This window comes from Haemaphysalis longicornis, unplaced genomic scaffold, assembly GCF_048455015.1.
Source record: "Haemaphysalis longicornis isolate Haplotype H1 unplaced genomic scaffold, Haemaphysalis longicornis Haplotype H1 scaffold_7, whole genome shotgun sequence".
Taxonomy (NCBI): Eukaryota; Metazoa; Arthropoda; class Arachnida; order Ixodida; family Ixodidae; genus Haemaphysalis; species Haemaphysalis longicornis.
Window position 1 is genome coordinate 172,503,839 of NW_027526422.1, and position 17,485 is coordinate 172,521,323.

Below are 17,485 nucleotides of genomic sequence, written 5' to 3' on the forward strand. Positions count from 1 at the left end.
AGAAGACCATTGTACTCTAAGAAGTACACGAGTCTCCTGTTTATCATCTTCTCGAAGAGCTTACACAGGCAGCTTGTCAGGGCAATGGGGCGATAACTGGCGGGAGAGGAAGGGTCCTTCCCTTCCTTTAGGAAAGCCACTACTATGGCCTCCCTCCAAGAGCGTGGGAAGTGCCCCGAAAGAAATATTTTATTGTAGAGGTGAAGAAGTGTTTCAAGCGTGTCTGCATGTAAGTGTTGTATCATTGTGTATGAAATCCTGTCTGCACCTGGAGCTGAAGGTTTACAAGTACCGAGTGCGACCTTCAGCTCGTGAAGTGAAAAGGGAGTGTTATAGGATGAGTTCGACTTATTAGTGTCTCGCAAGGACTTTTTCTCACATGATGCTTTGTGTTTAATGAAAGTGTTGGTGTAGTGTGCTGAACTGGACACGTGTTCGAAGTGTTGCGCAAGTGTGTTAGCCTGGTCTTCCAGTGTGTCCCCTGTTGTACTAACCAGGGGCAGGCTGTGTGTCTGTTGTCCTTTTAGTTTTCGTATTCGTGTCCAGACTTTGTGTGTGTCAGTGTATGAGTTGATGGAAGTGAGGAAGGTGCGCCAACTCTCCCTTTTCGCCTCACGACGCACTCGCTTCCCAAAAGCCTTTGCCCGTTTAAAAGAAATGAGGTTATGTGACGTGGGGTACCGGCGAAGGACACCCCACCCCTTGTTCTGGGCCTCTCGCGCCCACCTGCAGTCCTCGTTCCACCAGGGCCTCCTTGGGGTGCGGGACCCACTGGAGGCCTGGGGAATGGACTTTTCGGCAGCGTCGAGGATGTCCGCCGTGACGAGTTGGGCGGCCTCCTCAACGAGTAGGTGTTTTATGGATGTGTGGTGTAGTTGAGATGTTTGTGTGAATGTGCTCCAGTTTGCTTGTGATTCATTAAACCTGTTATGGGAAGATGGACTGCTCGGGCCTGTACCTATATACGTTAATGAAGTGGGGAAATGGTCACTGCCATATGGGTCCGTGCCCACACCCCACTCGAGAAGAGGAAAGAGAACTGCGGAGCCAATAGCCAAGTCAAGACATGAGTATGTGTTGTGACCTATGTTATGGTATGTAGGCTGTTTATTGTTGAAAAGGCATGCTCCAGAGGATGTAAGAAACTTCTCTATCAGGCGACCCCGGGCATCCGTACGGGAAGAGCCCCAAAGAGAGTTGTGCGCATTAAGGTCGCCTGTTAGTATGTATGGTTCGGGCAGCTGGTCGACCAGCGCCTCGAAATCAGAGCTCAGAAGTGCATGATCAGGAGGAATGTAGATGGAGCATACCGTTATCAACCTATTAAATATTATGGTACGGATCGCTACAGCCTCGAGGACAGTGTTTAAAGAGAGAGGGTGGCATGCTAATGATTTCCGGGCGATAATGGCCACACCTCCTGAAGAGTGGGTGCAGCCAACCCTGTCCTTTCTGAATACCGTGTACCTATTTAAGAAATTTGTTTGTTTAGAATTGAGGTGGGTTTCCTGCAGACACATGATACTTGGCTGACTGGCATGCAGAATCTCATACACATCGTCAAGATTTTTAAGGAGGCCTCTGCAGTTCCATTGAATAATGTTTTCTGTTCCCATTATTTAAATTTAAGAATGACTGGAGTGTGTGTGTTCGTGTGTGTTCATGTGCCGTCTTTCGGGGCTGTTACTCTTGGATTAGGCTTTTTAGGCCTTTCTACTGGCTTGGCCGTCGGAGGCCGCTCCTTGCGCTGCGTTGCAGGCAGGAACGGCCCGACATCCATTTCGTCGTCGGATGTCCGAGGGGTGCCCGACGGACCGGGCCCCCCGGACTTGGCCCCCCTTCGGGAGCCCTTCGTTTGAGCCGCCACCGCCGCAAGCGTTGGGGACGCCAAAAGTGGCACGGGCGGTGCGGTGGCGGTGGGAGCCGATGCGGGGCCCGTGGTGTCCATCACCTCGGTACCCTCCAACGCACTGGAGGACGGGGAGACAGAGGCGGGAGCGGCACCGGTTCCGACAGAGGTGGTTTGCGCCACAACCGCTGCTGCCTCAGCAAGCGGCGTGGTGCCGGGTTGGGCCGCGTGAGGCAACCCAGGGGGGGGCGGGGGCGGGACCAGGCCAGACTCGCTGAACTGGGTCCCTGTGGACACCAGACGCAGCTCCGCCCCCCGGCGAGCCGCGTCGGCGTACCTCCCCAGAGGGAAAGAGGCGAACCTCTTTCTCGCCTCCGGGAAGGTGATGTTTTCAGTTACCTTGATGTTGATTATCTTTTTCTCAAGTTGGAACTTCTCACACTTGCGGGAGTACGCTGCATGCGGCCCACCGCAGTTCACACAAGACAGGGTATCGGATGGACAATTATCGCTTGGATGATCGTGCGCCGCGCATTTCGCACACGTCGTTCGGCCACGGCAAGAGTTGGTACCATGCCCGAACCGCTGGCACTTAAAACAGCGGCGCGGGTTCGGGATGTACGGACGGATGGAGCAACGGATAAAACCTGCATATATATGTTGTGGGAGAACAGCGCGGTCAAAGGTCAAGATGATGTGCTTGGTGGGAATCTCCTTGTCGTCTCTACGGATGGTGATGCGTCTCACGGCAGTGACGCCCTGATCCTTCAAGCCGGCAAGGAGATCCGCATCGGTTTCGTTCAGAAGATCTGGCTCTGATGTCACACCCTGCGAGCTGTTCAGGCTCCGGTGGGGTGTGACCCTGATGTCAAGATCAGCCAGTCTAGTCTGAGCTAGAAGCTTTGTGGACTGCTGCTTGTCATTTACCTCGATGAGGAGTTCACCAGTTCTTTGTTTTTTGGCCTGATATGATTTTCCTATTATGGCTTCAAGATACTTGGCGATCAAGAAGACTGACTGAGATGCAAGAGGGTGGGTTGGATTCAGGGACTCCATGACAAGAAATCGAGAGTAATGATCTGGTTCAGGAAATGTCAAAGATGGCAATGGGGGAAACGATACTTCGGTGCGGCCCCTTTTAGGGGGCCGATCACGGTTGGGGGGGGTTTTAGACAATACCATAAAGCATAGTATAAAAGCAGGGAGACGGGGGTACTTTCTCCTTTGACCTTACCCTGGTAGTCAAAGAGGTCCCGGAGCTCCCTGCCTGGTAGACAGGCAGGGAGCCCATCGGCCGGAGCTTGACCAAGGCTCCGACGGCCACCGTTTACGGCTTCTACCCTTCACCTTTAAACACCTCGCCACGGTTGGACACGGCTTATGTTGGGAGCTCGGGGTCCGCGGTGTCGCTGCTCACCGTCACCATGAATACTCAAGGTGCCCCGTGCGGGGCAATTGCTAGACGTGAGCTATTGTGGAAACTCGGGGGACGCTTACTGCACGAGCGCAATACAACAAATAGTCACCTAAGGTGCTTGAAATACTAAAACTAAATAAAAGTGTAAACTGGTTATACATTATATACCTTATATTTTCCAATCCCCGCCTCCGGGCCCCTGTGGCCTAGTCGTCTGGGGCGCTAGGTATGTCACTATGAGTGTTTTGCAGTCACAAGTTCGAACCGGCGCGTATACGTGCTTTTTTTTTATGAGTTAACTTTTTCGTTTTTCGCCGATGTTTTCTATGCTGAGTTCACCTTTTTTGTGCCGCAACGTTCATTGCTCCACGAACTAGTCCACATAACTCGCGCAGACTGGCACTGCCGCGCTAGCGAGTTCTCGTTGGCGTGCTGTTGCTATAAGCACCGACTGCTTGCGGGCAGTGGGCACAGGCCAGAATCAACAGACCCTTGGCCTGGTGCGAACACGCTTTTTACGATACAGGCATGAGCGAGGCAAGCTTCAAATATGGGGGAAAAGCGCATGCTGATGATGATGTTTGGAGTTTAATGGCGCAAGGCCGACTAGGGGCAAAGAGCGCCAAAGAATAGTGATTACATGAAAGTGGCATGAAAGTAAAAGTAGAACATTTCAGTAAAAATAAACAAAGTAAAACACAACGTAATAAAGATGACTGGTGTAAAGGGCCAGGTTGTCAACATGCATGATAAGAAATGAGATGTAAAAATTTTACGTCGATAAGAAACTCGAAAACGCGTTTCACTGAAAACATGGCTTCATCTCCTAAGAAGTATGACGGGTGTGGTGGAATATGTCGCGTGTGTAGTTGTGGGAAGTATTTGTGTCGTGTTCTGTCAAGTGCTTTACATTGTATAAGGATGTGGATCACGGATAGGGCCTCTCCGCACCTGCTGCACAGAGGTCTTGGAGACCCCGTGAGAAGGTGCGAGTGCGTTGCATGAGTGTGCCCTATCCGTAATCTAGCCAAGGCGACTTCAGTGTATCTATTACGTGTGTCGGTGGTGTATGGTCCCAAGTGTGGTTTTATTGTGTAACTTGTTGTCTGTTTGTTCACTCCAGTGTGTTTGCCATGTTTTGCGAAGTTGTTGTCTGATGTGTGGTTTCACGTCGGTGTAGGGTAATGTGGTTATGTCTACTGTATTCGAGAGTGTAGCAGCAGCAGCCATTCGGTCCGCTGCTTTGTTCCCGGCTATACCACCGTGGCCAGGGACCCAGCAAAGAACCAATTCAAATTTGCGTACATACACAGACATAATACCCTTGACGATCAGATTGACAACGTGGTTTTTCGAAGGCATTGTTGACGACAGTGCCCGCACAACACTGAGGGAATCTGTATAGATAATGGATTGTGGGATGTGGCTTTGAAGTATATAATTGACAACAAGAAGTACACCGTAAGCCTCTGCCGGAAAAGCGCATGCATTTGAGCGTCTGCGGGGACGCTGAGGGCGTTCATGCACTGCGTAGGCCTCAGATAGTGAATGCTACGATTCCAAGCCGTCCTGGGAGGCTTATCTGATGCATTTTACAGCCGACAACATGGCAGAAGCACGGTACTACGATAACTGGGATATTGAGAATGCCCATCCAATGACGCCATCGAATGTCAAACATGTTGTTTTACAGACCGAAACCGAAACTTGTTTGATTGCTAACCTTGGGCATCGTCCAATCACGGCGCCCCCTCCTCCCAACGTCACAGCTTAGTTTGCGCGGCCGCCGCAAACCGCGCATGGTAGTTTTTCTTCTTTCGCGCTTTGTAAAATAATTACCGATTTGTCAACCGGATAAACGATGAAAAGTGTGCTAATTTGAGCCAGTCTACACAGTGCAAGCAAAAACGGGAGCTTGACAAATTCACTTCAGTGTCCCTTTAAGTGGGTATGCTTGGCTTGACAAACGTGCGCCAGCGGAAGCTGCGCTGTCCCCGCGAGGCACGCGCTCACTTGGGCGCGCTCGACCGGAAAAATTACGATTTGCTAAACACCTTCGGTGTTAAAACAGAAACCCCGAACAAAACGTTAATGTGAAAGCACCGTGGGTGGCGCTCCATACGTGAATGAAAAAACATGCTAAAATCCTGTCACACACAATACAACCCTTATAGAGATGTACAGTTAGTAACCCCAATTGTGGAATGCGTAAGAGCTCCCTTAAATAAAAAATGGGTAGCCTATTGGCCGTGAAAATATTTAGGATAGATATGCTCGTATTCGCATTTCCAAGTAAAGCCGCGGGCGCTTCTACAAAAAAAGTAACACTTACCACATAAAGCGTTAAAATGCTTGAGACGTTCACGATGGAGCCTGAAACAGGATCAACCCGTCACTGATAGAAAAACCGTCACAGCGCTTTCTCGGAAGCGGAGGGATATCTAAATCGTGCAACGCTTCTTTAGGCAGTTTTGGCAAGCTGTTGGACCATTTGATAAAGCGTGCAGTAGAGTGAGCAATAAGCTTTCGTCGCTAGCTATTTACGGAATGATAATTGCTCCTTAGAACCTTTGCCGTTCTGGCTATTTTACTTGCTTCCCATCCCCGGTGTTTGGTATATGACGATTGTTCTACGTGAAGTGCAGTACATAGATTCTGCAGCACATGCTTATCGACAGCAGCGGCAGGTGCCGCAGTACAGAACATAACGGCGGTGGGTGACCCACCTCCGTAAACACCTAACCGTCATTTAGTACGTCGGATAGGAGGGTTCGGGGTTGAGAGAGAAAGCTTCCCCACGGCCAGCCGGAAATGGGTTCATGTAGAGTGCGGACTCGTTTCGACCCATTTCGAACCATTGGCGCGATGTTTGACAAAATCAGCTATCGCCAAAATGGTGCGATAATGCGTAACAAAAGAATACATGATTCCCAAATAGCATCTCCAAATGATTACTGGCATAAACTCCACGCAGCACGTCCAAATATTATCTATGAATGAGACACTAACGGTAATAATAAACACTGAATGAAATCAATCTATTTATCAATGAAAACTACAATAAAAATTCAGACGTTGGTTCCACTGGATTGGGGCTACGGCTCCTATTTGACTTTTTATTAGCCGCCAATTGCGAAAAAAATAAAAAACAGCTATTGTGAGGTTGTACTGGTCAAGACTGTCCATCCCAACATTTTGAAAACCTCCCCAGCAGCCCTTAAGCTCTAAATTGATGTGTTTCTTCATGACGTAAATAAGCCGATAAATTTTTTTTATTTGGCCACATTTAACAGTAACAGGAGACATTTTTTTGAATAACTAACCCACGCGCCCATGCTGCTTTCGCCTTTAAACCAATGCGTTTGTTCCAAACAACTATAAGGATTATTATGATCCGCAGCGGCATCTTCAATTAAAGGATCCATGAAGACAAAACAAGAGTTTGGTTCATTAGAAAGACCGCTTTGTCCCAAAAACAACAACACCAATTTATCGCAACCTTCGGACAACTCAAGGACTTACTAAACAAAACGTGTGTAGCAGCGGCGACTCCCCAGCCACCTTCAAGCAAATTTTCTCTACGGTCACACAATCTCCTTTGTGCGATTTGCGGCCTCTCAGTTGAATCGCATGGCTTGAACGCTAACGCAATAATTACTTTGGTGCTGGCCCACATGACATGATGATGGTTGGTGTTTCATGGCGCAAGGCCAACGAGGGCAAAGAGCGCCAGAAAATAAGTTATATAATGAAGCGAGGTGATTACCAAAAAAAGGTACGTAAAAAAAACATGTAAATCGGACATAGTAAAATCAATTACAGGTAATGGTGATGACTGGTGTATAGGGCCAGATTTGATTATGCGTGATATGAGATAAGGTTTAAAAACTTAACATCTGACAAATAATCAAACACACGTTTCATAGAAACACTGGCATCGTCACCTAGAAACAGTGATGGATGTAGTCGGATATGTTGTCTGTAGAGTTCTCTGAAGTGTTTGTGTCGTGTTGTGTGAAGTGCCTTGCATGTTATTAGTATGTGTACTACGGATAGGCCCTCCACGCACCTGCTACACAGGGGTCTTGGAGATCCCGTGAGCAGGTGTTGCATGCGTGTGGCCTATCCGTAATCGAGCCAGGGTAACTTCGTTGTGTCTGTTGTGAGTATCAGTGGTGTATGCTCCCAAGAGTGGCTTCATAATGTGTAGTTTGTTGTCACTCTGTTGATTCCAGTGTGCTTGCCATGTTGTGCGAAGGTGTTGTCTGATGTGTGATTTGAGGTCGGTGTAGGGTATTGTTGTTATGTCAACGGTAGTTGTAAGGGCAGCAGCGGCCGCCGTTCGGTCAGCGGTCTCATTACCTGGAATTCCAGTGTGCCCTGGCACCCAGCACACAGTCACCTCAAGGTTTAACGCATGCACAGACATAAGAGCACTAATAATAGCACTGACCACATGGTTTTTAGACTTCTGTGAGGATAATGTACGCACAACACTTAAAGAATCAGTATAAATTACAGATTTTGGAATTCGATTTAGAACAATATGTTGAACTACAAGAAGTATGCCATAGGCCTCTGCCGTAAAGATACTTGTATTTCTATTCATAGTTCTACAGACATTAAAGGTGCCACCATGCGCAGCACAGGAAACAGTTGTGGCAGTTTTTGAAGCATCCGTGTAAAATTCAGCACACTTATATTTGTGCTGCAGGGACAAGAAATGTTGCACGATCGCGCTTCTAGGCACTCTGTTTTTCTCCACACTTATAAAAGATACATCACATGATATCGGGCGAAGCTGCCACGGTACTAGAAGTTCAGTAGCGGAGGTTTTGATGGTATCTGAGAACATGACATCAAGTTGCGACGCTTCTTCTCTTACTCTGAAAGCGAAGGGAGCAGAGACTGATGGACGATTAGTAAGAAGTTGAGATATGGATGTATCATAAAAAACTGATGTAAAAGGATGGCGAGGCATTGATGAGATTTTAAAAGCATAAAGCAGGTCTGTGTAGGGTCGCTGACGTTCTAGGCTCCATTTGTTGCACTCTACATACAAACTTTCGACTGGACTAGTCCGAAAGGCACCACATGACAAGCGGAGCCCTAGATGAAGCACAGGGTCCAGCATTCTGAGGGATGTTTTAGTGGCTGACCCATAGACAACGCTACCATAGTCCAGTCGTGAGCCTATCAAGCTGGTAAAAACACGTAAAAGAAGTTGTTTGTCAGCACCAAAAGAAATGTGCGACAGAACCTTCAGGATAGTCATTGTTTTTAAGCATTTATGTTTTAGTTGTTTTATGTGTGGGATAAATGCGAGCTTTTCGTCAAAGATTATACCTAAAAACTTGTGTTCTTTCTTGACAGGAATCGAGACACCATTGAGATGAATGTCTGGATCCGGCCGGATGCCACGCCTCTTGGAAAACAAGACACAAGTGCACTTCCCCGGATTAAATTTAAAACCGTTGCTGTCTGCCCAACCAGCTAGCTTGTTAACACCAAGCTGGACTTGGCGCTCGCAGACAGACAGGTTACAAGACTTAAAGGATAATTAAACGTCGTCTACATAAATGGAGGAGGAAATCGATGGTGGTAGCGCCTTACGAAGAGAATTCATTTTTACAATAAAAAGGGTGCAACTTAAAACTCCACCTTGCGGCACGCCGTTTTCCTGCACATGAACCCTAGAAAGTGCAGTTCCAACTCGCACGCGAAACGTTCTTTCAGACAGGTAACTGGCAAGCGTGTTCATCATGTTACCTGACATGCCAAAGGACTTCAAGTCGCTAAGGATGCCGTACCGCCAAGCAGTATCGTACGCCTTTTCAAGATCAAAAAAGACCGTCATGCAGTACTGCTTGTGGAGGAAAGCATCTTTGATATAAGACTCTAACGCAACGAGTTGATCGTTGGTAGATCGCCCCGCCCTGAAGCCCGCCTGGCAGCTCTCGAGAAGACCATTGTACTCTAAGAAGTACACAAGTCTCCTGTTTATCATCTTCTCGAAGAGCTTACACAGGCAGCTTGTCAGGGCAATGGGGCGATAACTGGCAGGAGAGGAAGGGTCCTTCCCTTCCTTTAGGACAGCCACTACTATGGCCTCCCTCCAAGAGCGAGGAATGTGCCCCGAAAGCCATATTTTATTGTATAGGTGTAAGAGTGTTTCAAGAGTGTCTGGGTGTAGGTGTTGTATCATGGTGTATGTGATTTTGTCTGCACCTGGAGCTGACGTCTTACATGTGCTCAGAGCAACCTTCAGCTCATGAATTGAAAAACAGGAATTGTAAGAAGTGTGCGACTTGTTGTTATCACGCAGAGACTTCTTTTCTACAGATGTTTTGTGTTTTATGAAAGTGTTTGTGTAGTGTGCTGAACTGGACACGTGTTCGAAGTGTTGTGCAAGTGTGTTAGCCTGGTCTTCCAGTGTGTCCCCTGTTGTACTAACCAGGGGCAGGCTGTGTGTCTGTTGTCCTTTTAGTTTTCGTATTCGTGTCCAGACTTTGTGTGTATCAGTGTATGAATTGATGGAAGTGAGGAAGGTGGGCCAACTCTCCCTTTTCGCCTCACGACGCACTCGCTTCCCAAAAGCCTTTGCCCGTTTAAAAGAAATGAGGTTGTCTGACGTGGGGTACCGGCGAAGGACACCCCACGCCTTGTTCTGGGCCTCTCGCGCCCGCCTGCAGTCCTCGTTCCACCAGGGCCTCCTTGGGCTGCGGGACCCACTGGAGGCCTGGGGAATGGACTTTTCGGCGGCATCGAGGATGTGCGCCGTGACGAGTTGGGCGGCTTCCTCCACGTGTAGGTATTTTATGGATGTGTGGTGTAGTTGAGATGTTTGTGTGAATGTGCTGTTTGCTTGTGATTCATTAAACCTTTTATGGGAAGATGGACTGCTCGGGCCTGTACCTATATACGTTAATGAAGTGGGGAAATGGTCACTACCATATGGGTCTGTGCCCACACCCCACTCAAGACATGGAAAGATAACTGCGGAACCAATCGCCAAGTCAAGATGAGGGTATGTATTGTGTACTAAGTTATGGTATGTAGGCTGTTTTGTGTTGAAGAGGCATGCTCCGGAGGTTGTAATAAACTTCTCTATCAGGCGACCTCGGGCACCCGTTCTGGTGGAGCCCCAAAGAGAGTTGTGCGCATTAAGGTCGCCTGTTAGTATGTATGGTTCGGGCAGCTGGTCAACCAGTGCCTCGAAATCAGAGCTCAGAAGTGCAAAATCAGGAGAGATGTAAATGGAGCATACCGTTATCAACCTATTAAATATTATAGTACGGATCGCTACAGCCTCGAGGACAGTGTTTAAAGTGACAGGGTGGCATGCTAATGATTTCCGGGCGATAATGGCCACACCTCCTGAAGAGTGGGTGCAGCCAACCCTGTCCTTTCTGAATACCATGTACCTATTTAAGAAATTTGGTTGTTTAGAGTTGAGGTGGGTTTCCTGGAGACACATAATACTTGGCTGACTGGCATGCAGAATCTCATACACATCGTCAAGGTTTTTAAGGTGGCCTCTGCAGTTCCATTGGATGATATTTTCTGTTCCCATTATTTAAATTTAAGAATGACTGGAATGTGTGTGTTAGTGTGTGTTCATGTGTCGTCTTTCGGGGCTGTTACTCTTGGATTCGGCTTTTTGGGCCTTTCTGTAGGCTTGGAAGTCGGTGGCCGCTCCTTGCGCTGCGTTGCAGGCAGGAACGGCCCAACATCCATCTCGTCGTCGGATGTCCGAGGGGTGCCCGACGGACCGGGCCCCCCGGACTTGGCCCCCCTTCGGGAGCCCTTCGTTTGAGCCGCCACCGTCGGGGGCGCCAGAGGTGGCACAGGCGGTGCGGTGGCGGTGGGAGCCGGTGCGGGACCCGTGGTGTCCATCACCTCGGTACCCTCCAACGCACTGGAGGATGGGGAGGCAGAGGCGGGAGCGGCACCGGTCCCGACAGGAGTTGTTTGCGCCACAACCGCTAATGCCTCAGCAAGCGGCGTGGTGCCAGGTTGGGCTGCGTGAGGCAACCCAGCGGGGGGCGGGGGCGGGACCAGGTCAGACTCGCTGAACTGGGTCCCTGTGGACACCAGACGCCGCTCCGCCCCCCGGCGAGCCGCGTCAGCGTACCTTCCCAGAGGGAAAGAGGGGAACCTCTTTCTCGCCTCCGGAAAGGTGATGTTCTCGGTTACCTTGATGTTGATTATCTTTTTTTCGAGTTGGAACTTTTCGCACTTGCGGGAGTACGCTGCATGCGGTCCCCCGCAGTTTACACAAGTGAGGGTATCGGATTGGCAGTTGTCACTAGGATGATCGTGCGCCGCGCATTTCGCACACGTCGTTCGGCCACGGCAAGAGTTCGTGCCGTGGCCGAACCGCTGGCCCTTAAAACAGCGCCGCGGGTTCGGGATGTACGGACGGTTGGAGCAACGGATAAAACCTGCATTTATGTGTTGTGGGAGTACTGCGCGGTCAAAAGTCAAGATAATGTGCTTGGTGGGAATCCCCTTGTCGTCTCTGCGGATAGTGATGCGTCTCACGGCAGTGATGCCCTGATCCTTCAAGCCGGCAAGGAGATCCGCATCCGTTTCGTTCAAGAGATCTTGCTCGGATATGACACCCTCCGAGCTGTTGAGGCTCCGATGGGGTGTGACCCTGATGTCTAGATCAGGGGGGGGGGGGTTTGAAAATGCCATATAGCATAGTATAAAAGCAGGGAGACGGGGGTACTTTCTCCTTTGACCTTACCCTGGTAGTCAAAGAGGTCCAGGAGCTCCCTGCCTGGTAGACAGGCAGGGAGCCCATCGGCCGAAGCTTGACCAAGGCTCCGACGGCCAGCGTTTACGGCTTCTACCCTTCACCTTTAAACACGTCGCCACGGTTGGACACGGCTTATGTTGGGAGCTCGGGGTCCGCGGTGTCGCTGCTCACCGTCACCATGAATACTCAAGGTGCCCCGTGCGGGGGCCCACATGACATCACTTTGCCATTACATGTCGCTGCTGCGCGAACTTTGAACAATTTTGAATACTTCCTGCGTTTTTCGGTTAAAAACACCTTTTGTTGCTGCAATGGAGCTCAATGAGGCGCTGAAACATACTTGTTTAAAACATAAACAAAGTTGTACTTTGTCTATAACACCAAACTACTCTAAAGAAATCAGTTCGAATAGAGTTGACAAACAATAGACGTTATTCGGCAATTATGTAGGAGCCTATTGAAATGCAGCTATTTCAGTAGTGTATAAAAAGTTTTGTTTGTTCTTTAAGGTGGGTGAAACGATGGTGGGCGGAAGTAACCAATAAGCCAGAAATGACATCTTTTTCGCAAGCCATGAACTCGTGCGACTGCCGCGATGGCACTACATGCAATCAGCAAGTTTAAATATTTTATCTATTCGCAACGACGCATTTGACAGTACAGAGCTGGCTTTGTTGCAGGCGTGAAGAATAGGGAACCAAAAATGGAACCAATATGGCCATACTCCCGAGAATAAAGATAACGACAGAGAATTCCATAAAAACTGCGGTTTACCTACCAAGGAGCGAGATGGCTAGAGTGCAAAGGTAATTGCATCGTTGTAATCTCCGGAGGCATTTTCCAGGCAGAACGAAAAGGTGATAGCTTCCTTCAGTGAATCAAATGTAACTTTCGAACCAAATTGACCTCGGCGAGCAACACATGTTCCTAACATAAAATAGCAGGCCGAAAGACAGGGAGCTCTAACATTATTTTAGGAACCATGACACCACACATAAAAAGTCGCACTTCCTTACTCAACAACACAGCGGGGTGAATGACTACAAACGCACGTACAGGTGCACCTTTACGGCACATTGAAGTTCTATTCGGTCGGACTTCTCTAGAGTACTTTGGTGTTATAGACCTTATTTGAGCACAGTTGTTGTGGAGGAGGCAGCTTGCCTCACGCGAACTTTAAAGTTCATGGGGATGTTCTACAAGCTATAAACACATGGAAGCTGTTAGCCATAACCTAATTGGCAGTAACGCTTCACGGCGCATTACAACAATACAATTACTGAGATTCCTTCAAACCTATTTGTAGTATTTTCATTCAAAGTCACTTTGCTCTATTCAAGAATACCGCTTTTCCCCAATGCTTTAAGAAATTTACTCAAGTTCGCCGCTGAGCAAAATTGCTTGGGAAGCATATGCCTAAATTATGTTCTCGATCATTCAACAGTGATTTTTCAGAAAATCGGAGATCCCGGAAAAATACCTTCATACCTTTTGTTTGGCGCAAAAACGGCAGGGCTTTCTGAATCATGCAGAGAGGACCTTCAACGTTCGTGGACCACATTCCTCTGAAGTCGTCCACCGATGAAGCGTCTATCATTCCTGGCTTCCAAATCCCCGCGTTGTTCACCTACGTTTAAACACCCGTGTCGAGCGAAGAAACCATGGCTGAACATCTTAGCACGTGCAAGTTTAGACACCAGCTGTTGTGCTGAGTAGTGATACGACAAAGCTCATTCTACTGTAGTTCACTTACGAGAATGTCGATTTTGCCGAAATGCGCCGCAGTCTTGTCCACCACAGACGCCACGTCGGCTTCGACAGACACGTCTCCTGGCAGCACTAACACCTGTGAAGTGTTTTGTAAGGAAAGCAGGAAACTCAACCCACTCCGTCAACAACAGAGCTAGACGCTAGACTGCATCGCGCGGGAAAGAGCGCGCTCCAAATAAAGCCCCCAATTATATCACTAAAGCGCCGAATGCTTAGTTCAAGATTAACTCTCAAAGCAATTGGTTCGTGGTGGCAGCACACGCTTTGTGGCGCTGCCCCAGCACGTTGCGTGGTATGCTTGTTCAAGCGGACAATCCCCAAGATCGATGGTGCTGGGGCTGAGCCACCGCCGAAGATAATAGTGCTGGCAACGCTGCGCCTTGCCAGTGCGGTGACAGCCACGAGCAGAAAATAAACAAGGACCAAGGGTTGGTTCACGGCGGGGTAGCATCCCGACGTGTCATGTCTCCCCTTTCCTTGGCAATCACGGCCGGTTTATTCCGAATAAAAAGGCAGGCATTCTAGTGTTTATCCAGACAAATAAGCAAGCATTGCGAAGGCTGCATTATCATAACCATGACTCCCGCCAAAAGCTGCTTTGTGTAGAATGCAGGATAAACGCTTCCTACAATGACTTCAAACGGGTGTGCGCTTCCCGTATCCACTATTTGCTATCATTTTTGCGTCGTCCTTCCATGAAATTATTGGTATTTTACTTCTATTCCCGTGTCTCGGTGGCAGTTTGTAACCCATAATGACAGAGGGGTTTGATTTCGCTATACGTGTCGAGCACAACTCCCGCTCTTTTCTTTAAATTTGATGTACTCTGTCTTCCACCCGCATTTTATTCCCATTCCAAGAAACTGGTTTTCTATCCCTAAGTAAAACTCCTATCATTTTTCTTTCGATAGTTCGCCAGGCCGCCCTCGGTTTTCTTTCGACGTGTGAAAATCATGAAGTTTTTTCACATAATTTTATCTCCGAAAGTACACAGTGGTTGAAGATTTTGGGACTACTGGCAGATGTTTATTTTTTACCTTTGAAGTTTACTTAAGTGTTTATTTTTTTAGCGCTTGTCGAATGTTCTCAAGCCCGTAATAATTTTGTGCCTGATACCCTTTCCGTGATTTGAATCTGCACCTAACATTCGTCCAGTATGAATATATTCTTTCCCTTGCACAGTTTAATTACGTAGGCTGAAGGAAGCACTTCGTGCATGTCTATCGGGTATTATTTTTGTTATCTCCTGTAATGGGCTTCTTTATTTTTGTTAATACGACACGGCTGCCTCGTAAAACTCCTGTTTGCAGCTCCTTCTCTTTGCAGTTTTCTGAGAAACCAAGTGAACCAACAAAACCTCGGCTCCTTAGCATTGAAAAAAGGCGCCACCATTCCTTGTTCCCTCCGCAAAATAGTATACAGGGAGCAAAAACTAGCTGTAATCAACGTGTTCATTTAAAAAAATGCCTGCATCAAAGCGCGCCGACAGACAATGTATAAATGCATCATGTAAAACAGAATGAAGGTTCGCATAGTAAAAGAAATAAATAAAGTCGTTTAGCGCAGAATGTGAGCGTGTGCCTGTCTAGCGACAGTTCCATAGTAAATGTACGAGGTTGGACAAGGTCATGTGAAGAAAACTTCGATCCTAAACCGCCAAAAAGTAGTTCAAAACGAATCCCCACATTCACTCAGCGAACCATAGATAGATGAAGGGTGAGATCGACTTCATTTGCCTATACTGAAGCAAATATTCATCCCACCCCAGAGCTCTAGCTAGTTCCGGGGCTCATCGACATATCATATTTGTGGTCTTTTAACAAAGCGGGGTGATTAGAAAAATTATTATATCCAATGCGTTGTTGGCGCGAGGGGTACACAATTGGGCACTCCATTCACACTAACTAAAGGAATTCATGGTATTTTGAACATTGTACCTTATCGCGTGGAAGTCCCTTGGCACGGCACGCGTCGGCCACCTTCTCGAGCCTTTCCACATTTCTTGCCGTGAGGGCAAGCCAGCTCCCCAGGGAGGCGAAGTGCAGTGCTGTACTTTCGCCGATGCCTGATGATGCGCCTACCATGTGCGTATTCAAAATTTAAAAAAATATATCAGACGCTGCTCAGGGATGCATATCTTATACTTCGTCGACAATTACAGGCATATCGCTATGTAACGGATGTAGCGCAGGTGTATCTGCGGCGGGTTAGGCCCCACAAACCAAAATAATTTCGTTAGACGTTTCTCCTGTCATTCTTGCTTTATTCTTCCCTTGTGCCCCTGCATTTGCATCTGAGCTCACCCTGTAAGCCACGCAACATACTGCATCAAATGTTAGGATTCTGATCACGCCTTGGTTAGATAGATTTATTTTTACTATAGAGCTAAATTCGTCCAGTTAAAGAGCTCCCCCCCCCCCCCCCCCCCAAGCCTCCAACCGAAACATATCCCGCTAACGATTTCTCTCATAGCTACGCCCACCCAGCCTTTTTAGTCTTTCATTACCCACGCGACAAGGCTTTCTTTTGCCGTTTACAATGCTTCTCGTGTGTTGATATTTATCTTTAAAGATACAAATAAATGCTTGTATTAGAGCAAGACACTTACCTGTGATCAAGGCCACTTTCCCATTGATGTCAGGCATTTTTTGGCGATTCTATGAGCGTCGGGTGACCGTCGGACCTGAACACAAGAACGCGGTTTCGGTTACTAGAACGACAATGCCGACGGCCTTTTCAGCAGCACACATAGCATAAACTGCGGATATTGTCGCAGGATCCCTGGCTGCGCAAACCTGCTGCGACACAGCAAGGCAGTTTTCCCTATCGCGCAAGCGATCAAAAGTGCAACGTAGCAGCTGCAGCTGCAAATCCAGACTAGATGTTTATGTATTTTATTCGTCCTCAGCGCCACCGGATGTCACGAGGGTCTCTGCAGTGCTCCACATCTGTTTCCCCACCTTGTACTGCAATTTCCTCTCCCTAAGCAGCACGCAATTTCCGACCTTTTTTTTTCGGCGCACATCTCTCGCACACGCAGATGTTCTGCGGAAATCACAGAGTTTACGGCTGGTTGTAAAAGAAGGACCCGATAAGGGCATCATTCTGCCACAATACGTTCACGCGCTTCTGAACTGTGCCCGGTGTTGAACCTTTTAGAGCGTGAAATGCCCAAACCAAGACTCACATTGTAGTCCACGTTAGCTCCGTGCTGCTATCTTTCACGTGCTTTAGTAACTTCTTTATTCTCTGAGCTTGGCATTAAGAAACGTGTGCGTGCTCACTGCCGCGCACAGTTACGTGTGGCTGCTTGGTATCCGTAGTGTCGCACTGTGCACACAAACATCCGCTTTAACAGATTCCCCTGCGGGGAGAATGATAACGAGACGATTGTATTTATTAAGGGGGAAATTATGGCCAAGAAGACAAGAAAACCAGCGTACCCTTCATCTTACAAATTTCTGCTCAACTGCCGTTGCGCGATGTTCATCTCTCGATTTCTACCCCGGGTTCGTCCAGCGCGTACCCACGTGACCCATTTCGCTTCGTCATGCCCGCGTAGCCCGTAGACAGGCTTAGGCAGACTGTTAGGAAGCTACACGACCACGTGGTGATTGCATGTGCCGGTATATCATAGAGCGGAGGAAAACAAATTCGGTCACCTTCGCAATAGGGCTCCTGCGTT

General features: G+C 48.2%; 1 protein-coding gene across 4 annotated transcripts in view; it reads right to left on the reverse strand.

Moving 5' to 3' along the window:
* The window catches only part of LOC144147227 (3-oxoacyl-[acyl-carrier-protein] reductase FabG-like), a 42,765-nt gene extending 26,021 nt beyond the window's left edge, over positions 1–16,744 (reverse strand). The window contains exons 1-5 of one of the 4 annotated variants that reach the window (XM_077679310.1): positions 16,409–16,733; positions 15,738–15,877; positions 13,784–13,876; positions 13,519–13,657; positions 5,599–5,639 (exon numbers count right to left, since the gene is read on the reverse strand). In XM_077679310.1, coding sequence (XP_077535436.1) covers positions 5,599–5,639; positions 13,519–13,657; positions 13,784–13,876; positions 15,738–15,877; positions 16,409–16,445 — 450 coding nt within the window. In that variant the 5' untranslated portion in view covers positions 16,446–16,733. Of the gene's footprint in view, positions 1–5,598; positions 5,640–13,518; positions 13,658–13,783; positions 13,877–15,737; positions 15,878–16,408 lie in introns of all 4 variants that reach the window. The other 3 variants (XM_077679308.1, XM_077679307.1, XM_077679309.1) reach the window with 3 other exon arrangements.
* Between the last annotated feature and the right edge of the window lie 741 nt (positions 16,745–17,485).